This window comes from Thunnus thynnus, chromosome 11 (assembly GCF_963924715.1).
Source record: "Thunnus thynnus chromosome 11, fThuThy2.1, whole genome shotgun sequence".
NCBI classification, from domain to species: Eukaryota; Metazoa; Chordata; class Actinopteri; order Scombriformes; family Scombridae; genus Thunnus; species Thunnus thynnus.
Window position 1 is genome coordinate 26,838,708 of NC_089527.1, and position 24,491 is coordinate 26,863,198.

General features: G+C 37.9%; 7 protein-coding genes across 8 annotated transcripts; 3 read left to right on the forward strand and 4 right to left on the reverse strand.

The window, feature by feature from the left end:
* Window positions 1-266: 266 nt before the first annotated feature.
* LOC137193043 (gamma-crystallin M3-like) lies at window positions 267-1,107 on the reverse strand. Its single transcript, XM_067604218.1, has 3 exons — window positions 1,020-1,107; window positions 676-918; window positions 267-582 (listed from the first exon to the last, which is right to left on the reverse strand). Exons 1-3 carry the CDS (start codon window positions 1,026-1,028, stop codon window positions 307-309), a joined length of 528 nt encoding a protein of 175 aa, XP_067460319.1. The 5' UTR covers window positions 1,029-1,107; the 3' UTR covers window positions 267-306.
* Window positions 1,108-4,627: 3,520 nt separating this feature from the next.
* LOC137193040 (gamma-crystallin M3-like) lies at window positions 4,628-5,448 on the reverse strand. The gene is made up of 3 exons (XM_067604214.1): window positions 5,397-5,448; window positions 5,050-5,292; window positions 4,628-4,957 (listed from the first exon to the last, which is right to left on the reverse strand). The coding sequence occupies exons 1-3, from the start codon at window positions 5,409-5,411 to the stop codon at window positions 4,679-4,681; spliced, it is 537 nt and encodes a 178-aa protein (XP_067460315.1). The 5' UTR covers window positions 5,412-5,448; the 3' UTR covers window positions 4,628-4,678.
* A 2,738-nt stretch (window positions 5,449-8,186) lies between these two features.
* LOC137193277 (gamma-crystallin M3-like) lies at window positions 8,187-8,981 on the reverse strand. Its single transcript, XM_067604604.1, has 3 exons — window positions 8,973-8,981; window positions 8,609-8,857; window positions 8,187-8,468 (listed from the first exon to the last, which is right to left on the reverse strand). The coding sequence occupies exons 1-3, from the start codon at window positions 8,979-8,981 to the stop codon at window positions 8,187-8,189; spliced, it is 540 nt and encodes a 179-aa protein (XP_067460705.1).
* Window positions 8,982-12,096: 3,115 nt separating this feature from the next.
* LOC137193047 (gamma-crystallin M3-like) lies at window positions 12,097-13,055 on the reverse strand. The gene is made up of 3 exons (XM_067604224.1): window positions 13,047-13,055; window positions 12,613-12,852; window positions 12,097-12,372 (listed from the first exon to the last, which is right to left on the reverse strand). Exons 1-3 carry the CDS (start codon window positions 13,053-13,055, stop codon window positions 12,097-12,099), a joined length of 525 nt encoding a protein of 174 aa, XP_067460325.1.
* Window positions 13,056-15,005: 1,950 nt separating this feature from the next.
* On the forward strand, window positions 15,006-16,603 carry LOC137193046 (gamma-crystallin M2-like). Of its 2 annotated transcripts, none has more exons than XM_067604222.1 (3): window positions 15,006-15,019; window positions 15,212-15,454; window positions 16,003-16,603. In XM_067604222.1, the coding sequence occupies exons 1-3, from the start codon at window positions 15,011-15,013 to the stop codon at window positions 16,276-16,278; spliced, it is 528 nt and encodes a 175-aa protein (XP_067460323.1). In that variant the 5' UTR covers window positions 15,006-15,010; the 3' UTR covers window positions 16,279-16,603. The 2 variants fall into 2 exon arrangements, with proteins under 2 accessions (XP_067460323.1, XP_067460324.1); XM_067604223.1 differs by having other exon boundaries at window positions 15,011-15,019; window positions 15,212-15,445.
* Window positions 16,604-18,922: 2,319 nt separating this feature from the next.
* Window positions 18,923-19,734, forward strand: crygs4 (crystallin, gamma S4). The gene is made up of 3 exons (XM_067604605.1): window positions 18,923-18,931; window positions 19,105-19,347; window positions 19,450-19,734. The coding sequence occupies exons 1-3, from the start codon at window positions 18,923-18,925 to the stop codon at window positions 19,720-19,722; spliced, it is 525 nt and encodes a 174-aa protein (XP_067460706.1). The 3' UTR covers window positions 19,723-19,734.
* Window positions 19,735-21,041: 1,307 nt separating this feature from the next.
* On the forward strand, window positions 21,042-22,620 carry LOC137192138 (gamma-crystallin M2-like). Its single transcript, XM_067602653.1, has 3 exons — window positions 21,042-21,059; window positions 21,382-21,624; window positions 22,348-22,620. Exons 1-3 carry the CDS (start codon window positions 21,042-21,044, stop codon window positions 22,618-22,620), a joined length of 534 nt encoding a protein of 177 aa, XP_067458754.1.
* Window positions 22,621-24,491: the final 1,871 nt, after the last annotated feature.

The following is a 24,491-nucleotide window of genomic DNA, read 5'->3' on the forward strand; positions in this document are numbered from 1 at the left end:
AGACATCTGAAGGGTGTTGAAAACCAAAGACCAATAATTTTGAAGTGCAGAGCATGACCAAAACATATCAGTCAGTGAGTGAAAGCAATGGTCACACCGTGGATCTGAGCCTGGGAAATCTCAGCTAGCCTGGATTTACTAAAAAGAATTCTATGTAAAACCTTAAATTGAATGGGTTCTCAGCTAGTACATGATGAGGGGGAGTTGACCTGTTTTAATGTGTCGACCCTAATAAATTGATAAAATTAATTACCATGACACCAGAATTTAGAAAGTTAGATCATTTATTTGAGTCAAAATGTACAATTAGCACATATCCATGATACGCCTCATGCTCATGAACTTGGTGCCACTCATGCCCATGTCCCTGAAGCTCCTGTACTCGCCGGGCTTCACGTACATCATCTTGCCTCTGTAGTGGGGCTGCTCGTACATCAGCCAGTGGCCCTCCATCACATGGCAGGACTGGCAGTCATTCATGCGGAAGCGGTCCTGGATGGAGTCACAGTCATCCACCAGCTCATGCATCTGACCACTGAAGTTCTCCCTCTCGTAGATCCTCATCCTGAACTGGCCTCTGTGCTGTTTTTAAAAAACAAGACCAAAAAATAATTGATTTGATAAAAACGTTAAGCTTCTTTCCAGAGTCGTACTGTTGCTGTGTTTTATACTTACCATGGGGATCATACGGCAAGACCTGATACCACCGCTCATTCCCATCATGCTCATGTAGTCAGCGTACTCGCCCCTCCTCATGAAAAACTGGTTTCCCATGAAGTTGGGGCGGTCGTAGACCATGAAGCAGCCACTCTCCACCCTGCAGGACTGGCACCTGCTCAGGTAGGAGGTCAGCTCAGCACAGTCGCTCATGCACTCATAGGAGCGGCCCTGGAAGTTCCTCTCCTCGTAGAAGATGATCTGAAAAAATATTGAAGGGTTTTAGATACCAAATTCATATTTACACAGTCCTATTACATATTTGTAGGCAAATGAATGCTGATTTAATAATTTAGACCTACCTTGCCCATGTTGATTGCGGTGGTTTCCCAGGTCTCTCAGAGAACTGTTTTTGAACTGATGCCCTGCCTGTGTGAACATGTCACATTTATACCTGGCCAGAGACAAAGACTGTTGGCCCCTCTATTGTTGAAAGTCCTGACCCAGCAACCTACTATAGAAGCCTATAGAGTTTTTGAGTTGCTTACCCATATACCAACAGGGTCACAACCTCCAAACAGAATTTTCCTTTGACAGCTTTTTCAAAAAATGGTTTAGGGATGTAATTGATTATATATGAGTATTATATTACAGTATATAAATCATTGACTCGATTGAATTGAAACACTAGGAGCCAAGGAGCTAATATTTTATCAAAGCAAAATATTCAGTGGACAATAGGGTTCTCAAACAAACAATAGCCATTTGTAGTCATTTGTGATTATGCACATACATTGTATCCCTTCTCCAATAGATGTATTAACACCTTTGATTTTGGAACAAAGGCTGGTAGTATCAAATGTTAAATGCTGTACTAGTAGTTGACATTACCACATTGCCCTTGTAGACTTAGTTTCAGTGCGGGAAGTTGGTAGATTTTTTCAGATGGGAGTCCTGGTTATGATTATGGGTTGGGATTACTATCACTCTAGGATTTACATCTATATAAAACAGTGTAACAAAGTGATTTGCAGGATAGATCAGGTACTTCACAATCCTAATATAATTTATCCTAGATGATGTTGGATGCTTGACACAAATTATTTAGAATATTTTGTATTTCAAATCAACAATACCTTATTTGTTAACTTGATTTCCCAGAATTTAAAACATTAGTATTGGTCTTGGTTTAAAAATATTGAGGTGCTATAATAAAGTCAAATTTATGTTTCTGAAGGAAGTTTTTAAAGCTATTAGAGTGAACCTTCAAATCATTTCAGCCAGACAACAAAAGATGTTCTGCTACAGACACATTACATACTCTGCTCTCTGCATGCATACCCAACACACCCTTTGCAATAAGGTGGTGAATTTAAAGCTGAAATGTTTAGTTTCCATACATCACACTCAGGTCAGTGAGTCAAGTCAAGTCAATTTTTATTTGTATAGCCCAATATCAGAAATCACAAATTTGCATCAGGGGGCTTTACAATCTGTACAGCAATACAAGCAATACAACATCCCCTGACCTTAGACCCTCGATTTGAATGAGGGAAAAACTCACAAATAAGGGGGTTAGGATGGGGGGCAGAAGAGACCTCAGGAAGTACAACAGAGGAAGGATCCTTTCTCAGGACAGCAAGTCATGCAATAGATGTGTGTAGAGAATAGAACAAGAGAGACAAATTACAGAAATACAGCATGAAAAACAAGATGACAAAATTATAATGGATTTATAATATATATGAATTTACAATTTCATTTAACAGATGCTGATACAACACAAGCAGGGATCTAGTCATGAGAGAACAACACAAGTAAGTGCCATAAAGCTTAAGTTTGAGTCCGATAGGATGTAGATGCCAACAGGCGGTGCACCGAGGTGATGCATAGAGTGCATAGATTGAATAGAAGCAGATTTTATATATATATATATACACACACACACACACACACACACATATATATACATATATATACATACATACATATGAAGAATGTGATCAGGTCAAGGTGACAGGTCAGTGATATGATTTTTGAACTTAAACAAAAATTCAGAGTAACACTTAAAATGACTTATTCATGACAATGACAGTATTCCTTCATCATCACTGCTGCTGCTGTCATACAGAATTTAATCAGTTGTTTTTCATTTTCCTTTAAAGAGGTAAAAATCTAGTTGTGATTAAAATCTGTTTTTCAAGGGAGACCTATCAAAGAGGACAGCATAAAAACATTGTTACAATAATAAATACAATAACAACAAACAATATGAACAGATGACAACAATCACATGCCACAAAAGAGTACACACAGTATCCTGTTTATTGACCCCTGGCACCCTGGAGGTCAGGGTTAGGGTGCAGACAACGAGTCGCAACACTCCTGCTTTGTGTCTGTTAGAGGACTGTGTTGCATGTTATCCCCATCTCCCCTTTTTTTTGTCATCTCTCTGCTATCGGCTGTCTAATCTAGTGAAGATGTAAAAACTTAAACTATTTTTTTTAAAAGAACAAAAAAGGAATTTGATTGCCATACCTCCACTCCAGCATTCACCTGTTGACTTTCATTTGTTTCCCCTCAAGGATTAGAAATTTATTGTCACTCAGTCTTTCTCTATGCACACATTTGCAGCTGAAATGCCCCACAAAGCACTGTCACTGACTCTTACAACACAGAATACACACTTAGGTGACAGCTTTGTGTTGCAAAACTCAACCACTTTCACTTGCATTGCTGCTTGTAGCTGGAGAGAAAGACATTTTTTCTTTTAGCATCTTTTTCATGAGACGCTTCTTGTCTTGTTAATGTCTGCATCTTTCAAACTCTGTGCCCTCAACACAGGCTTTCCCTTAATATGTTGTCTCCAAGCCCAAAATGAGATAACCTCCGATGACATCACCCTGGATACTCTTTTTTTTTTTATCAGACTTGATAAAACTAATTCAACTACTGAGCTAAAATTTTACTCATCACCTCATTGCAGACAGACCTCTGCCTATTTGTACACCCATAACACAGAGACAGCACACCGTGTAATGTGTAGGGAAGAACTTCAAAGGTGATTATTGCTTTGCACTTTTCATGTATTCTCTTTTTTTACAACCTAACTTTGTGGAAAGGAGAAGGGGAACAACAGGTTATGGAGAGTCCCATGAGAGCACTTCATGCCTGTCAGTAGCTCAGCTTTATCTCTGGGGAACACCCCCAAATAAGGAAATGATGTACAAATTAGGAAATGTGTGTCATGTAGCAGGTGAATGTGACTCCCCTTGTTGAGACCTGCTGATAGATGTAATAGCAGAGCAGAGGAGAGAGAGATATGTATGCGATGTAACCAACCTACGTGCTGGTATTTGACATGTTTTTTTTTCTTCCTGAAAACAAATCATCTTTAAAATATTTGTATGAAACAAATATTAAGAAAAAACCCACTATTTGTGCTTTGCCGAATAACGTATTTGTTTTTCGGCACACCCCTAGTACGTACTTTACGTGATTTCTACAAAATCATACACTGATGTGATCCTAATAACTTGATCAATGCACTTAATGAATTCAAACCACTTGCAACAGTAGCAAAACTTTCTTTAACAGAGATATTTTATAGTTTAATTCAATAATTTGAAGGAGTCACTAAGCACTTGCCCACATATACTGTGTGAGCACAAGAAGGTAAATTGTGAGCAGCATAAACAATTTATATGTTGGGGATTTTTGAATTCTGTTGTAAAACCAAGAAGAAATACATGTGAATGATATACCATCACATTACAAAGGCAAGGGTGTGTTATCAAAAACAACACTCTTGTATGTCTGAGAAGTTATAATTTTTATTGAATATTCTGCAGTTCTCTAACTACCACATATAGGGATATGCCTCATGCTCATTTACACCCACTGATGCCATTCTAATCCCCAGCTCTTCTTGTACTGTTAAGGCCTCAAAAACAACCAATTAAGCAAAAAGTCAGGATAAGAGTGTGGGGTACTTTATTCAGTAGTGGTATTTAGTGAACATTCAGTTGCAAGAGTCCATGATGCGCCTCATGCTCATGAACCTCATGCCACTCATGCCCAGCTCCCTGAAGCTCCTGTACTCTCCAGGCCTCATGTACATCATCTTGCCTCTGTAGTGGGGCTGCTCGTACATCAGCCAGTGGCCGTCCATCACATGGCAGGACAGGCAGTCAGTCATGCGGTAGCGGTCCTGGATGTTGTCGCAGTCCTCCATCAGCTCATGCATCTGACCACCGAAGTTCTCTCTCTCATAGATCCTCATCCTGTAGGTTCCTCTGTGCTGTAAATTGAAACATCAGAAAAATCAATTGGCAGAAGTCCAGACAACCATTCAAAGATGACAAAATGATTTCTAAAGAATGAACGTCCTACCATAGGGATCATACGGCAAGACCTGATGCAGTCTCTCATTCCCATCATGCTCATGTAGTCAGCATACTCGCCCCTCCTCATGAAATACTGGTTTCCCATGTAGTTGGGGCGGTCGTAGACCATGAAGCAGCCACTCTCCACCCTGCAAGAGTGGCACCTGCTCAGGTAGGAGGTCAGCTCAGGGCAGTCACTGCTGGTCTCATAGTGGCGACCCTGGAAGTTCCTGTCCTCGTAGAAGATGATCTGAAAGGACAAAGATGCTTCATCAGGACAATTTTCAGAGTTTATTAATGACTATAATTGGGACATTGATATTAAATAAATGTTTTGTTATATTTATTACCCACCCTGCCCATGGTCATGATCTTTTGATTGCTTCTCAGGACTGAGTTGTGACTGCTGTGTACTCCTGATGGTGGTAACCGTTTTTATACTTGCTCAATGTGAAAAAAGTATGTAGGGCTTCTATTGTGCAAAACCCTGACCCAGCAACAACATGCCATAGAAGCCTACTGAGCAGTCAGGGCATTAAAGGGTTATTATTTAGCGCTATACACTCTGGTTGAAATGCATGTACTGTATACATGCAGTATTGTTGTCTGACATAAAGAAAATAAAGAGAAGCTTCTAACTGTAATGGATAAACAGCCATCTCTATCTTCCACAGTGTATGGGATGATTCACTCACTACTGTAAACGATGAAACATATTTTCTTAGAAATATGATTCAATACCAATTTATATAAACATATCAGGTAAGAAATATATAGGTATCTATCGATATAGATATATAAGAAAAGCACAATTGCATAATTACCTGGCTGATAGGGATTAAAATATCTCTGTTGATACATGTACATACTGTACAGATGGATAGAATCCAAGAAGGCTTGAATGAAAATGGATTTTTATGAAGTCTAATATATTTTGCTGTTGAACCTTATTTGTTGTAAAATGTTAACAGTAATAAGCACTTCCCATCTCCACATCCATGCTTCATGTTTAATAAACAAACCATTAAGGTTGTAATTTATAGAGACTTATAGGACTTATTACAGTATGATCATGAGCTAGGTGCTTTTTGGTTATAAGTCCAAACAGCCACATATTTTATAAACTTAAAACATGTAGTTTATGTAATTATATGTAAGTAATTATACTGTATTATTATTATTTTTGTTTATTTGTTCTGAAGGGTTCACGTTGGTTCGAATTGAATCAAACTTGCCCTTTATTTATTTTGTTCTCTTTAGCTTTCTAAGCATGAAGAGCTGTTAGCTATCAGATGTAACATAACATCCATTTGCTTTCATCTGTAGAACTTTGTGTTTCTGAGTTTTTGATTGCATAAAAATATCCAGCTGCTAAGCCTACATTATCAGCCAATATTATTGTGGTCATTTATTGCGCACCATGATGGCATTGTTACTCCTGGCAATTCTCTCACCAGCCCAAATGTACCGAACTAAAGATTTAAATGTTGCAGAGTTCAAATACACTTTTAGTATGTAATATGTTTGGTGTCTGTGTCCTTCATGGTATAGTACAGTAGCTGTGATCACAAATGCTGGTGAGGTGAGGCTTATTGAGAGATGTAGGTCACTCATGCAGCAGGCTTTGATTTATTGTGGAACAGTGATGGAAATAAAATATTTACAGTGTATTTTTAGATAAATTCCATAAGTCTATATGTGTACAGTGGTATTTAAACAAATGAACATGTCATCTGATTGGACCTCTGCCCTTTTTTTGGATGTCTTTTTTTAAAGGCAATGCCCATCCATGCCACCAATAAAAGTAAAATGAGTAGTTATTGTTACTGTTTCTTAACCACATATCTTACAAGCAGCTATCACTTGCAGTGGAGTATTAATAGAGGTAATTTGCCTTTATGGAAACTTCAACAACATCATTGTTATATTTTCTCCTTTAATTGGATCCACATAAATAACTACAAACAAAAACAACAATTCATTGCTGTGCCTGAAAGGTTAGTTTTTTTTTTTTTTGTCTGAAATTGACTTTAATTACAAACACTCAGTGCTGTTTTAGCAGTCTTTTCAAGGTTTTGTTCATTCAGAAAATGTGTAAAAGTGACCCGTTATTGGCATTCTCATTATGAAAGTCTTTATCTTTTTAATCTTTCAGTGGAGCCTTAATGGACTGAGAAAAAAATATGATCAATCTTTATTATAAAAATTCTTTGAATGCACTCTTTATTGACTGTAAATAAACATTTTAGATTAAAATTACAATTTATTTTAATTTTTATAAAAATCGTTTTGAATGTAGACATATGAAAGCTCTCTAAATTGTACTGAGGGGTGATGGAAAGACACAAATTCTAGCAGGAGGGCAGAGGAGCAGATCATATGGGACAAGAAACAGGAAACAAACTATGCCTCCCTCTTAGTTGAATTTAATGAGAAAAGTCAGTATTTTTGGCTGAAGATGTTTTCTTTGTTTGATATGATGACCCAAATGAGCAGAAATCGTCTGACAACAGGCCTTTTCCAAAGTGCTGACTGGTCATAACAGGAAAAACTAACTAATTAGTAATGGTCACTCTGTTCTGTTAGGTTGCGTTATTAATGTTAGGGGTTCCACCTGCAGTTTTCCAGCTAAAACAACAAAATGTTTGCTATGAAAAGGGTCTATAAAGTTGTTCTTTATACATGTGTTGCTGGAGCATTGACCCTTTTGCATCTTGTAAGTAGTAGTTCACTGGCATGTCTTCCTCAAGCCATATTTCAACACTCAAATAAGCTATGTTTTATTATATCGGAGTAATTAACTTTTGGAGAATCACGCACATTCTCACAGCTACCATTTCCATCCTTTCAGATTCATTTTTTAATGTCACATGCATCCTCTGACATAACACATTTCATAGGCAGAACAAAATTTTTGACCTTGCTATGGGATACGGTTATTAAAATGGCAGCATTCACCATGGACCAAACGGTCCTTAAACATATGGGAGCAGTTAGATGCTGATAATTCATGCAATTTTCTCCTTTCATTTTGTAATAGCTTTAAGTTTAGAAACTCAATGTGAATTATGCATTGAAAAATTCTCTGTAGATATTAACCATTTATTCATATTTATTGATTACATGATTACAAGTCTTTTCTATCTAACAGGATTCCATGATGCGTTTGATGGATCCGATCCTCATATCCATGGGGCCTGTTCCCATGTCTCTCATGCTCCTGTACTCTCCGGGCCTCAGGTAGAGCATCCTGCCTCTGTAGTGGGGCTGCTCGTAGATCAGCCAGTGGCCGTCCATCACGTGAACAGACTGGCAGTCGGGCATGCGGTAACGATCCTGGATGGAGTCGCAGTCTTCCATCAGCTCATTCATCTGACCTCCGAAGTTCTCCCTCTCGTAGATCCTCATCCTGAATGGACCTCTGTGCTGTAAAATGACACGTGAAGAGAAAGAAGATTACTTTTGTTATCAAAAACTGTCTCTATGGTGTGTTGGAGAGATTTGATTGAGGTTTCAGTTAGTATGTTCACACTTAGGAGCTAATGAATCCTAGCAAATCTTCATACCATGGGGATCATACGGCAGGAACGGATGCAGTCGCTCATGCTCATTCCCATCAGACGCTGGTTGTCGGGGTACTCTCCCCTCCTCACCAGCATCTGGTGGCCCATGTAGTTTGGACGTTCATAGACCATGAAGCAGCCGCTCTCCACCCTGCAGGAGTTGCAGCGGCTCAGGTAGGAGGTCAGCTCAGCACAGTCATTGCTGGTCTCATAGGAACGACCCTGGAAGTTCCTGTCCTCGTAGAAGATGATCTGAAAATGAAACAGTACATTTTTTAAAGCATTTCTTTATGTTAACAAATAGCACATGATGAAATGTTATATTTGTCAACCTGAATTATAGTAAAACATTAAAACGGTCTCTTACTCTGCCCATTTTGGTGTTCAATTCTATCTCTGATTGTGCTGGTACTTTGCCCAGACGAACTGTGTGTCACTTTTATACTCATCATGATAGCTAAATGACCTATGGTGTCATTGTTTTGAATATCTTACTCAGCAGCATAGCATACAGGGCTATAATGTTTGTTAAATCGGTCTGTAAATGGTTATTATTCCAGACTGTATGCATCTGGTGCAGTGCCAACTCCAGCGGCTCTCCTATGGGGTACAGGTGGGTCACAGTAACAAATGTATCAGCTGGAACCCTTTGTACTGTTAGTGTTTGGTCTATGGTGACAAGCACTTTGTTGTACTCACATATTACTCATCAGTCCATCACCTTGATACATAAAGTTATATCTTTGTCTTGTGACCAACTTCATGTCACAGAAGAGATTGTAACACTTCCCTGACAGCAATGATGAAAGGCTAACCTTTAACTCTATGATACTATTTAATATAAAATAAATGGCTGGGTGAGAAACTCAGGTTTGACAATTAATCTATTGTTGGTGTCTATTGTGACTTTAATGTCAAATAATACACATATAAAATCAGGCCTTATACACTTTACTACATGTAGTCTCTGTCAGATGAAAACAATGTAATTTTCATTTTTGTGTTTGTAAATGAGTATAAGGACTACATACTCCATGAGACATCTTCCTAGGATCATAAAACTGCCTTTAAAACTTTTGGATAATGCAAAAACCCTGCCAAAATCTATTTCCCATTTTTCTTAAATATTTGAAAGTACAGAATATATTTTACCTGATGACATTAACATGTTATGATATTATTATTATTATTGTTGTTGTTGTTATTATTGTTATCATTATGATTATGATGATGATGATGATGGTGGTGATGATGATGATGATGATGATGATTATTATTATTATGAAGGGATTAGCATGTATTATATACTGTATATTCCTATTACATTTGTGAGATCTTTCTTGTAAGTAGTGGACATAAATGTGATGCAGTCTGAATGGTGTGGTGGTAATTTATAGTCCAGACACTGATTGACACTGAGCCAGTTTGTCTTGAGAATCCTTCTCTGAAAAATTATGAAAATCACCAGAAAGGCAAAAAGAAATGAAAAGAAACACTTTATTGACCTCAGAATAGGCACAAGAACAGATAAGTAACTAAACTCAAGTAACTAAAAGTCAGAATACTGTATACATTATGAACATCTACTACACATAAAATGAAGCATGCAAAAACACAAATAAATTGTACTAAATGCTACATACACCAAACACGAATAGTAACTACAAAGTGTACTTTCACAGATAATGAAATTGTTGCACCCCCTCTTAAAATGGGAAATTTTAGTCTCTTATGTACAGTACTGTGCAAAAGTTTTAGGCACTTTAAATGTCTACTTATCCATTATGCTATCAGGGAGGCGTCTGATTGGTCCCAAAATGTCTTCTGTAGCATGTTTACGACCCCAAACATACAGCCAGAGTCACAGAGAACTATCTACACCAACAAGAAGAACAAGGAGTCCTGCAACAGTCTGTCTGGGATTACATGAAGAGACAGAAACAACTGAGATGCTGAAATCCACAGAAGACCTGTGGCAACTTCTCCAAGATACTTGAAACAACCTACTTGTCAAGTACCTTGAAAAACTGTGTGCAGGTGTACCGAGGAGAACTGCTGCTGTTTTAAAAGCAAAGCTGCTCACAGCAAATATTGATTTGATTTTGGGTGTCCTCTGTTTATTGAGCTTTGTAAGACATTAATTGATAAATAACAACTATTCATGGCATTATTTTTGAAAGCATCCTCACTTTACTTTTAGTGCCTAAAACTTTTGCACAGTACTGTAGGACAAGCTCAAAAAACACACAATGATTTTCTGGCATTTCCTGACCCCCAGCCTTCCTTCTCCAGAGCTACAGAAGACATTATATGATTGTTTTCACAGGCCGAGTCATACCTCCCCATAGCAAGTAAACTGACCTTTATGCCGTTAAAGCAGTGGAGTTCCCTTTCAAGAGTTACACAGTTTTTCTCATCTAGAAGCATCTTTGCATCAGACTGAGCAGTTTGGTACAGTAGAGAATGTAATCAGATGATCTTAAAAAATTAAAAAATCATCTCTCAAAGTTTCATACATGTGTACTTATAACTACAGGTCCACCTAACTGCATGGCACAAAACTGATTACAATGTGATGTTTTAAAGAGGATATAATAGCATTACTGCAGGATGTGATTTATTGTGGCTAACACCTGCTACTGTGAAGTCAAAGGGCATCTGTTACCTTTATAGTGTGCATTAAAATTTTGTATACATCATACTACAGTATTTATTTCGGTATTTATATCTATACCTCACTGGCTTGCTGAAGATAAAGTGTAATTTGGACTTGATGCATTTAAATTTTATACTGTCATACACATACTTGTTGAATATCCCTCTATTGGTGGCAAAAAAAAAATGATTACGTTATCTTGGCTCAAAACACTGCCACCAACCTTACATCAATGGAAAGACAGGTTAATGATCGTTTACTCAATGGACAAAATAACAGGAAAACTCCTAGTAAAGACTGACATGTTTTTAAACCGATGGGCTCCAGTAATTGCTTATTATAGATTATCAATGTGATAAGAAGCTTTACTGACGTAAATATGAAATTGGCTAAGATTAACATTTGTTTCTTGTAGAGTACTTTTCTTTCATTTATTTATTTTATCTTTATTGGGTGACTCCTCTATGTGGATGTACAGGATACCATGACTTATAATTTTTATGTATGTTTGCTGAACTGTGAATAGTTCCCTTTTAAAAAAAATTGTTTTGTGTATTTCTTGTTGGTTTTGGTTTTAATTTTCTGATAAGGCAGCTGTGAACTATGCAAATGTGCAGAATTACAAATAAACTCTTTGTTCAAAAAAAAAAAATACTGTCATACAATGTGTGACGAAGATGGAAGAAAGTGATGCACTGTTGTGTTTGCACAGGACTTGTAATGTAGATTTAGCCCTGAGAAAAGCACTTCCTCTATTTGATAAAATGACAAGATGACAGGGGTGGCATTTGATTTCTCTTTCATTTTATTTGATGACAAATTATTTCACTCTGCTTCAGCAGGAATCCATAATACGCCTGGCGGAGCAGAGCCTCATGCCGCTGTATCCCATATCTCTCATGCTCCTGTACTCTCCAGGCCTCATGTACATCATCCTGCCTCTGAAGTGGGGCTGCTCGTACATCAGCCAGTGGCCATCCATCACGTTGCAGGACTGGCAGTCAGACATGCGGTAGCGGTCCTGGATGTTGTCACAGTCCTCCATCAGCTCGTGACTCTGGCCTTGGAAGTTCTCCCTCTCATAGATCCTCATCCTGTAGGTTCCTCTGTGCTGTTGATGAATACGCAGAAGAAGACAGCTTAGAATGGACTGCAGTTTTTAAATTACAATTGTGCTGCTGTTAACTTTGTAAAATGGGTTTATCCTCCAAAGAGCAAAAAACCCAACATCAGTTGCAGAAATTTACTTTCAAACCAGAATTAGTAATTGATTCAACTACTTAAAGATTACACATATTCTCAACTAGGGTTCTCAATTATAATATTGTGCATCTTTTTATAACCCTCATACCTGAGGAATTAAACGGCAGGATCGGATAGAGTCACTCATGCCAAAAGAATTGTAGTCAGAGTACTCTCCCCTCCTCAGGAAATACTGGTTTCCCATGTAGTTGGGGCGGTCGTATACCATGAAGCAGCCACTCTCCACCCTGCAGGAAGTACACCTGCTCAGGTAGGTGGACATATCAGAGCAGTCGCTCATGCACTCATAGGAGCGACCCTGGAAGTTCCTGTCCTCGTAGAAGATGATCTGTAGAAGAAAAAAACAAAAAACTGTATGAACTGATTTGGAAATGGCTTTAAGTTGTCCTTTTATAAAATTAATTTTTGTGAACTCAGATTGTTTCATGTCCCTCTCTTTTACTTTTCACCAGTCGTTTGTTTACATTGTGTGTCAGTTGGGTTCATTCCTAAACTGAAAAGTGTTTTCTGGTCTCTACATACCTTGCCCATGTTTGATGATCTGTGTTTGTGGGAATCTGTCCAACAACCTGTGGCTGCCAGGCGGCTTTTATACTTTATACACGCTGTAACAGGGTTTTGTTATTCAAATTATCTGGAAGCTGATGAATAAGCAGCTCTGCGATCGCTGTTAATTTCATTTGTGCCATCATGATCCAGAACAAAGGGAGGGGAAATGGATGGAAGACACAAGGCAGGAGAGGAGGGAGAAAAACTGAGCTACAGTTTTCATATTTCTCAGACTGGAGTAGAGTGACAAGGAAAATCTGAGTTAGATCACATTTAGTGAGTGTGTGTGATGCCTTAAGAATTGGGACAACGCATTTCAAATATCTACAGGTGTATTTAATAAGATTTACTCCACAATTTCATGACATTAGGGTATATTCGGGGTGAATCGGCTTTACCAATAAAATAAGTTTAAAAGCCCAACCTGAAGGAAATTGAGGTAGGGTTGGTGTCAGTCTCAGTGATGATGTGTGTGGAAATGAATTACTGATGGCACGGCTGGATTAACCTGTTTAGGGGCCAAGGGGCAAACATTTGCTATTAGGCCCCTGTTGCCTCCAAGTTCCCATCAAGTGCAGTGCACACAACACACTATGATGACTCTTTTATTGTACTTTTATTTATTTGCAATAAGCATTCCTAAACTGGAATACCACATAGCTTTCTGTGGGTCAGTTAGTTTGTGATAATTTGATAAAACACAACTTTATTTAAGAAAAGATACCATGTGAGCAGAACAGAAAATAAAACAATAAAGATGTTAAAATATGATTTTAATACAGTATGCAGGACAGGGCCACAAGATTATGTCATAATGCAAGATCCAGTTTATATTACATATATATATATATATATATATATATATATATACATATATATATATACTTTAGTAATCACCATAAAGCAACTGACTCACTGACATTCATTTCATTAGTGACTCTCATGTCAAATAAACCTTTCTCAATGCATTAAGTAACATTGTGACTGTATTCTACCTATGGAACAGGGGCCATCATTAATATTATTTGCACCTGTGCTTTCCCTATGACATCTGTGAATGTCTGCTGGGAGCTAATCTTTGAGGAGGTGGCACTGCAGCTCCACCTGGGATTGAAAGCTGTGTTTTTTGGCTGAGAAAAAGCACTATTAGCTTTGAAAAGGATGTTCAGTTTAATGAAACCAAGTTTTGTGAATTTAAACTAGCAAAGTTTGTTTTCATAATTCAAGAAGAATCCGCCACAATATGTCATGGTATTAAAATTGGTCAATGGAATGCATTTATACAGCACTTTTATCTGAAGTGCTTTACAATTTGCTTCTCATTCCCCGTCTCACGTACACACATTCACTTAGCGAGCCATGCATCTGGAACAAATGCTCAAGGACACCCCAACACATGTAGCGGAGGAGCCGGGGATTGAACTGCCAACCTTTAGATTAGTGGACAGACAAGCTGTTCTACCTGCTGGAACAGTTCCAAACAGAAATGAAAGAGCCCAAAACAAAGTACAGTAACATTCAACACATTTGCTTGTTGGAGTTCTGTCATCTCTTAGGTTTTTTTTTACATTGTATTTTGTGTGTATCTGTAATCTGTAACCAACAACAAACTGGATAAAATATGTTGGTGCATTTCTAGCAGGAACAAGATGCTTAAGTATATGGGCATTAAAGACAAGTAATAACCATTTGATAGGACAGAACTCAACAACCACACAGTTATTATTAAATAGAATAAGTTTCCCATCTCAGTTCTGGCAATTCTTTGATATGAGGCCATCACATGTGGACAAAGGGAAATCAAACTTGACCATTTTGCTGATATGCAAATCAGCTAATTTAGATAACAATAGCTTTCCCTCGTCTGCACATTCTGCATTTCGATATAAACCACAACACAGCTGCAGCTGGGTGGGAGGCAAGCAACATCAGTAAAAATGGGGAAGGTAAGGAGCAAATGCTATCTTAAAAAGCTTTCGAAGATCTTACAGGCAAAATGAGAATGTGTTCAAACTGTCTTTTGTCTAATCATTTTGTCATTTTTATTGTAGCCTGGCACAACAATGTGTTATTGTTGTATTTATTACAATGTTGGGCTGCTAGTTTACCAGGATTTGCCTCTGCTTTCTTCCATCCAGATTGTGTTCTTTGAGGATAAGAATTTCCAAGGCCGATGCCATGAGTGCAGCATTGACTGCCCAGACCTGCGCTCTTACTTCAGCCACTGCAACTCCATCAAAGTGGAGAGTGGCTGCTGGGTGCTGTACGAGCGCCCTAACTACACTGGTTACCAGTACATCCTGAGCCCCGGGGAATACCCTGATTACCAGCAGTGGATGGGATTCAATGACAGCATCAAGTCATGTCGCTCTGTCAAGAATGTAAGCTCACTAAACACTACATGCTTTTTAATACATAATCATCAGGTAACAAAGCTTTCAAATTCATCATCTAGTATTGATTGTCTTCTTTGTATAATTGTAAATTATATTGTTAATGTATCAATTTCATTGAGATGTGGGTAGGCTTACCACACCACGTTATAGATTTGATAAAACATAATAACAAAGTCAAATTGGGTAGTAATTTATTTATTTTTTGACATTTGTGGGTTAATTTGGTGCAGGAGTATTTCCAACTCCAGTGAAATACCACAGAGTGCACCAACCAAGCAGTAATCAGTCAAAGGCCAACAGACAAAACGGAGAGATAAAAGGCTCATGATTTGGCAGCAGTGTGCTTTATGTCCATGCCCATGCCCATCATTTATTGAAGGAATCTAGGAAAACAGCCAAGAAATCCATTTGTAGATGTGCCCTCAAAGTAACTGAGGAAACACCAACAAGTTAACAGATTCACATTTTAAATACTAGTATAATATTATATCACTCTCTAATTATTTGGCTCTAATGTGTATGACTCTTTCAAGGTATATGGAAAGTCCTGGAAGATCAGATTCTACGAAAAGCAGGACTTTGCAGGTCAAGCGGTAGAGTGTGTTGACGATTGCCCATCGGTTTACGAGGCCTTCAAGTTTCGGGAGTTCCACTCCTGTGTGGTGATGGATGGTGCTTGGGTCCTCTACGAACTGCCCGACTATCATGGACAGCAGTACTTCCTGGAACGTGGCGAGTACCACAACTATACAGATTGGGGTGCCACCTCCCCTGCTGTGGGCTCCTTCCGCATGATCACAGATTTTTAGAACAGCAACGACCAGGTTTGTAGAGTTCCAGAGGCCACAAAAGTTGAAGATGATCCAGCTCCAGAACTTTGAGGTCACATGATTTCTAGAACCCCTAAAAGGTTCCAAAGCCCCAATACAACCAAAGTTACAAATTATTTGAAATATTCTGAGTTCCAGAGTTCTGATGCCACTGAAGTTCTGAAATCTTGAGCAAGTTCATGGTTTCATAACCTTGAGGCCTCCAGAATTCTAGAACCCCTACGAGGTTCAAAAGCCCCAATACAACCAAAGTTAAAAAATATTTGAAAAGTTTTGAGTTCCAGAGTAATGGTGCCACTAAAGTTCTGGAATCATTTCACAACCTTGAGGCCTCCAGAGTTCTAGAACCCTTCAGGTGGTTGAGAGTTCCAGAATTTGAGACCCTTCAGCTTCCAAACTCCTTTTTCCATCAGGACACCTGTCCTTCTCCCCAGATTATTGCACTCAAATGAATAAAAATATATTACCTACCCATTACAATGCTGTCTATATTCTTTCATTTTTTGTTATCTGACATCTTCTAGTCTTGTCATCTAGTGTACACAAATAAGTGTTCAGCACAGGACAGAAACAAAACAAAATGAAACAAACAAAAAAGGATGGGTTTTATATAATAAGAAAAAGAATGTTGACAAGTGTAAGATCACTCATTCACTCATTTACAAAATGTTAACATTAGACATTATTGGTAAAAAACATTTGAACACCAACATACTGTATCTGTCTGCACAGATGCTTTTTTCAGCATTTATGTGGACTTCACCGTGTCATAATTTCAGGCCAATACTGTAGACATGTTTATGTTTTATGTTGAAACTCTGAGTACTGTATGTCTTCTACCAGTTAAAATACCTTATTGTAAATTAAACAAAGAAGGAAATGAAAATGAGGTAAGATATATACTCTTTGTAACTTTATATGAAAATAGTGGCTCAGCAGATATATGTAAAGTTAGATACATCACTTACACATATTGTTTATTTGCTTATTGATTTGATATGGTATTATCACAACCTTTAAGTATATTTGATGCTGATACTATATGTTTGTGATAACATTATCTTTATTTGTTAAATTTAATTGTAAATGAATAATAAAATAACCTTTAGTGGAGGGCCCCTTGATTTTATAGTGATAAATAGTGGTGTGCACAGTGTGGTGCACCACTATGCAATCACTATAAAATGAAAGTCTTTTAAACTGTGAGTTCTTTAGTAAGTAAATGTTCAAAACCACAACAGTATCAGCAACATTTGTACAATTTACACTATAGATTTGTTTATTTCAGTACACATTATTTTTTGTGGTTAATCTCTTTCTAAAATTGCCTTCGCAATTGTGCTGATGTAAGTTTAATGAAGTTTAATTAAACCACAAGAGGACCTACTGTATATTAATCCTGCAATGTAGATAATTTGGATAGCAGCAGTAGTCAGTTTTAAGGGTCAGATTTCTCACTCTAGCTCTATAACTCTTCTAACTTCACTGAATTGAAAATTTAATTAAAATATGTAAGACAGGGTCTAAGCAATCATCCTGTCAACACAGAACTATCATATACAACCTAAACTGTCTATAGAGCCCACCTAAACCCAAATTTATTCTAAGCAAGCTACCAAATTTAATGGTAATGCAAAAGATATCACAAAAATAATAAAAAAATGACAACCTGACCAGGTGGAGAAGTAACAAACAATACCACTCCTAAACTATATCAATGAAAGTATTAAAACCGTTTTAATTTGGACCTGATGATGGTGCTGGCTGAAAAGTAAGGGGGTCACCAAAGTTATTATAATTCATCCTGAACATGATTGTCAGATTTCATTGCAATCCATCCAATCATTGTCGAGATATTTCAAAACCACAAATATCAACCTCATGGTGGCACTAGAGGGAAAGTCAGGGTCAGGGATCACCAAGGTCATTATGATTCATTATCTGGAAATCATAGATCTCTGTACAAAATTTCCATCCATCCACTGGATTTCAGTTTTTTTTTCAGTCTGGACCAATGTGGTGTACAGACCAACAGACCTACATTGCCATCCCTAGAGCTATGCTGCTACTGTGGCTAAAAAGACATCTACAAAGTTGTTTTGGTGTTATTTTTGTCCTTCACTTTTGTTCTAGAAAGCAGTTGAGTTTTCAAAGTTATGACAAATATTTTTCACAAGTTTTGAATGACAAAACTGAATATAATTAGTGGACCACTATTTGCGTCTAAATTTATGTTACCAGTGTCATATATTTGCCATGATTGTTGTCATAATTTATGCTTTGTAAGTAATTACATATTTTGTAAGTGCATAGTTAATTAATGTAGAAGTAATCTGTGGGCCACATACACTACACTGTTAAAACATAAACGAAACATTTATGGCACTGGTTCAGATCAGATTGGATTGAGCAGTGACTGAGGTTTAGATACTTGGCACTGCTAAACATCTATTGTGTGTGGAGAGGCAATTCAGTGAGTAAGAACAAAGGGCAGAATCTAGATGAATATTTGAATTGTAATAACTGCTACATGCACTGCTAACCATGCATTTGGTAGTATTGTCTCTGCTGTGTATAAAGAGTACTGCGTTGGTTACTATGCCCAGTATTTGAAGCTTCACAGATGGAGAAGGTTAGAAAATTTACAGTATACATGTAACACATGTAACATGTACATCTACTTGCAGGGACAAATTTTGTACTAAACACTGAAATCAGATGTATTGTAAGTGGGAATTTAAAAAAGTGCAAATACAGATGATTTATTTAAAAGTGAATCATCTGGTCTGTTTCTCTTCTTTCTAGATTGTGTTTTACGAGGATAGGGACTTCCAGGGAAAGTCCTATGACTGCAAAGGGGACTCAGCTGACCTGCATGGCTACATCCGCCGATGTAACTCAGTCAAGGTAGAGGGAGGCTGGTGGGTGCTATTTGAGCGCAACAACTTCACAGGCTACCAGTACGTTATCGGTCCAGGGGAATACAATGACTACCACCACTGGATGGGCTTCAATGACTGTGTCAGATCCTGCAGGATCATCAAAAACGTAAGTCACCAGGTGCCATAATAAAAAGTAATATGAAAAAAGAGCACATTTTCTTTGTCACACATGTAATTTCACACATTATAACGATTGATTTGGTTTCAGGCCAAAGGGCCATGCAAGCTGAAGCTGTTCGACCGGCCAAACTTTGACGGCCAATCTCTGGAGTTGACAGAAAACATGAAGTCTTTCCAGGAGAAGTGGCCCACACGTGAAGTCCAGTCCTGCAAGGTCCTAGAGGGGTCCTGGGTGTTCTTTGAACATCCCAACTTCTGTGGTCGCCAGTACCTGCTGGAGAAAGGGGAGTACCGACACCACTCAGTGTGGGGAGCTCTGAAAGCAACCGTGGGCTCCATCAGAAGAATCATGGAGTTGTAGTTCTTCAATCAGTTTCCTGAAATGAAATGCATTCCAATAAATGGCTTTAATGCAAATCTTTGTTTGTGCCCCTGTAAAGTTGAATTCAAATTTCCACGTATCATGAAATATAATATAAAGAGAGATAAATATGATAATAATAAAACAGTACAACAAATAACATATTTTACCTGTATTGTAAAGTATATCAGTCATACTTACTGTACAATAAACTTTATTATATTATTAATATTATATAAATATTATACTCATATTAGTTAGCTGAACATATCACCTCAACCAAAATTTCAAAACTGTTCATAACACTCATAAAACACATAAAATAAACACTCAGTTGACTATTTATTAGGTACACCTAGCTAAAACTAATGCAGTCAAATACAACAGGCCACTTTCATGAAGGTTATAATCAATTTTTGTTGATACTGTTAAGTGTTAATTGAACTTAATGGTTATTTTGGAGGCTGTAGTTTCTGATGCTGTTGGATGGTATTGTGTCAATTTTGTAGATATTAATAGGGCAGCACAGTTGCATTGGCATTAGAGGTTCTTGTATGGTCACAGATTTGAATACAGTAACAGCCAGAGGCTGTTTATACCATTGTTTGGTCACAGTGCTACGAATGACCCCGACTCCCATTCTAAAAAACGAGAAAAATGTCTATACACATTGTTGACAACTTGGAAAACACTAAAACTCTAAATGCTGCTTTGAGTCTCAAATCATATAATGTACTTTGAGTAATGAGCCGCGCTCTTCTTTGGCTGTAAACACATTCAGCTGCTGATATAAACAAAGAATAATGAGCCTCCCATTCACCATGTCTTTCAGAGCTTGTCTGAGAGTGGTCAGCTGACTGTGCACTGAGGTGTGGATGTGCAGGGAGACAAGAGGATGGAGCATTACAGTCTGTAATCAGCCGTCCCCTCCAAAACAGACGTTAAGCTCATACCACGCTGCTGTGTGGCCACAAGCCAGGATCACAGTATCAGCCTCAGTACCAGTCCGCAGAAGACAATTTAATTTGATCAATAAATCGTTTCTAGAATCACGCATTGACGGATCAAAAGGTCAGCCATCGCAATAGTGAGTAAACACTATAAAGCCGAGCATTTTTAAAACAATTGCAGCATCAGCCATTGTGCAGATATACAGTAAATGCTGAGGCAATTACAAAAACAATGCTGCCCCTGGGAGTGCATTTCAGTGTGCCCACATACACTGTATATATAAATCTGGACCAGTCCTGTAGGCAATATTGTGTATGTGAAAAGTGGGATAAACAAACTGTTACCAATAGTTGGTGTGAGGCCCAAACATGGACCGTGTAGGAAAGGTAAGCAGACAGGCAAGCAGATTATGCCTGTGAGCCATTGTCTGTATTATTTGATTTATTACACAGATTATACAATCATCAACGGTCATCCTGTTTGTTTGTTTGCGCTGTTTGCTTGTTTACGGTCATTTTGGATATACAGTCCCAGTCAAAAGTTTGGACACACTTTCTGATTCAAGGGAATTGGGAAGGTGTGTCCAAACTTTTGACTGGTACTGTTGGACAATGAGAAATGTCTTTAGAGTTACTACATTGACAGGTTTAGCTCAGACAACCTACTGAACATGCAAGGTCCTCCATCACTTTGTATTTTTATTCACAGATCATCTTTTACGAAGACAAGAACTTCCAAGGTCGATATTATGAGTGCAACAGTGACTGTCCTGAGCTTAACATCCATTTTAGCCGCTGCAACTCAGTTCGGGTGGAGAGTGGAGCCTGGGTTCTGTATGAGAGGCCCAACTACCTGGGCTACCAGTACATCCTGACCAGAGGAGAGTACCCTGATTACCAGCAATGGATGGGCTACAATGACAGCATAAGGTCTTGCCGGATTGTACGAAATGTGAGTATGATGTACTGATTATTATAATATGATGAACATTATTCTATTTATTCACATACACCTGACAAATTCATTACACACACAACCTTATACAGCTAATTTGCAACATAGAATGCATTTTGTAGGAACTGTTATGGTGCCCAGATTAAGTGTTTATTGATACTGTATAACAAAGAAATGTTGTTAATGAACGTATTTAGAAAGTTGCAATATGTTGATGCTGAATGCATCATATGTACCAATGTATCAGATGAACAATATTAGCGCTTGCAAAACAATATCCAGTCTTATCAACTATCACATTATTAAACTTCATGGTTATATTAAACATGACATGTTTAGTTTAATATTTAACCATGATCATAATCTCTCCTTAAATTAGGTACTTGTTGCATTAGTCCTGCACTCACCGTCTACCCTGACCACCTCCTTAAGAGCTGTGTATGGTACATAAATGTAGCTCTTCCTACATTTGAATAAACATTTTCAGAAAGCAATTACATTTCCTTTCAAAGTGTACTTGGGAATACAAATAAGTAAATGTAATTTATAGGAGACAAGATTGGATATTTGATATTGTATATTAGAAAATGTGAAAAAAGGAGAAAATTTTAACCTTGTCTTTTAAGCTTGTCTTCAGTTGCAATGTGCAACAAATACTCAAACCAACTATATACCATCAGTATATTTTCTAAAATGTTTGTAATTATGGTTGTTTTGCAGACCTCTGGTTTGTTCAGGATTCGTATCTACGAGTGTCTTCACTTCACCGGTAAGATGATGGAGTTCAGTGAAGATGTGAGCACCCTGCTCGAACACTGGCAATTCCAAGAGGTCCACTCTGCCCATGTGCAGGACGGTGCCTGGGTCTTCTACGAGCTCCCCAACTACCGTGGACGCCAGTACCTGCTGGAGAAGGGAGAGTACCGCCGCTTTATTGAGTGGGCAGCCATGAACCCCACCGTGGGGTCCATCCGCCGCGTCCATGACTTTTAGACTGTCTCTCTCTTGATTTGTGTTTCACATTACCGTTCTTTGCACATTTAATAAAAAATATATTGTGCTGAGTATATTTATCCCTCTGTCCTCCATTTTCTTATTTCCCATATTTACAAGCAGTTGGTAGTATAAATTACACTGAGAACATATATTTGTATTATTATTGAGAAAAACTTTCATTCAGTGAGAATAAACAGTAAACAAAATCTAATTGTATCCTAGTACAATGCTATAATTCATAATTCAATCACTGCACAGCCACTTATGCAACACTGGACCTTTCTTTGCTTTTAAAAGCCACAGTGGAATTGAGGATTTAAAATGCTGTAAAAGTTTAGGCTTCTCATGATCACAGTCTTTCTACTTTTAAGAGAGAGGTCAGCACCATATGTTTCTTAAAAGTGCCCTTTTTCATTATTTGTCAAACTACACATTTAAAAGTCATAAAGATAAACTCTTTGGCTGTTTCTGATGATCATTGTGTGTGGCACAACATTTTGAATGATTCCTCAAAGGCAAAATGTAAAACATGATTAATGTCAACAGGATCAAGAGAGCAGTTGACTATTACATGCATGACATTACATGCATGTAACATAAGACCAGTAGTGTATTGCTACTTGCTTAAAGTGACCATATTTTCAAATCCCCAAACTGGGACCCTTAAATGTACCACACATTCATGCACATGCACATGTATGCGCTTATGCACACACCATAGCTGTTTTCATCAGGATGGGGGACAATTATATCAGCCCTTAGCACACCTACCAAGTGCGCCTTTCAATACCATGGACAGCGCCTTAGCAGACCGAAAACTATGTTTGGTCTCTCATAATCCACCACGGTATTTGTCAGTGTGCATAAGTGCAGGCTGCCGGCTAAATGGCCGACTGTGACACATTCTCTGCCAGCTTTATTTTTTTTTTTTAAAACAGAACAAAGTACAAATCTCTTTGTGGCCAATAAATAACTTTATAGACTATAACATAAAAATAACTTTAATTTACATCTTCACAATGCTACGCCACGAGCTGGTCACGAGTTTACAAAGATTAAAACATCAAAAAATTAAATCACCATTGCATCTCATTAATAACAAAAACCAAGAAAAAGAGCCTTTAAAGAAAGTTACCTTAAAGAGGATTTCTGGTTACTTTTTGCTTTGCAGAGTTTCTTTTCTGGAACTCTCAGGGAAATCACCGCTTATGTTTGGCTGTATTAATATGATCTTTTATATCAACATTTCCAGCATGCAGGACCAAAAATGTACTCTTGCAGTATGAGCAGAAAACAGCATTTTCATTGCTAGGTACTTTGCAAAGGAAGGAGTAAGCCTCCTGGAGCTCTTTAGAAAAGGCTGACTCTGTTCAGCATGATAGCTAGGCATTAGCATACTGTCAGAGGTTCTGTCAGTAAGAGCCTCAAGTGCCATAGTTTAGCAAAAGCCTTGACAATGACACATTGATTTGCACACATACAGACAAATCAGTGTTGAATTCAGACGCATGGTGCATTGTTTTTATATTGGCTTAGGTAATAATGAGTGGGACAGAGCATGATAAATGTCTATGTAAGCACTAAAGACAAGTATATTTTAATTGTGGTGAAAACTGGGAAAGTTTGGTAGTGAATGTTAAAAACACATTTGTTGGGACACCCAGCTTGAAACCAGCACAATCTGAGACATCTGGTCAATGTATACTTGCTTGCTTTGTTTGTAAACGTGGAAAATATAGCTATCAACAGCTAATTTATAATGTGTACATTGTAATTGTATATTCAGCATCACAATAGACATGAAAGAAACATTAGCATGCTAAAATACGAGTATAGCAGACCTAGCCAGGGTGGGAGCAAGTGGCATC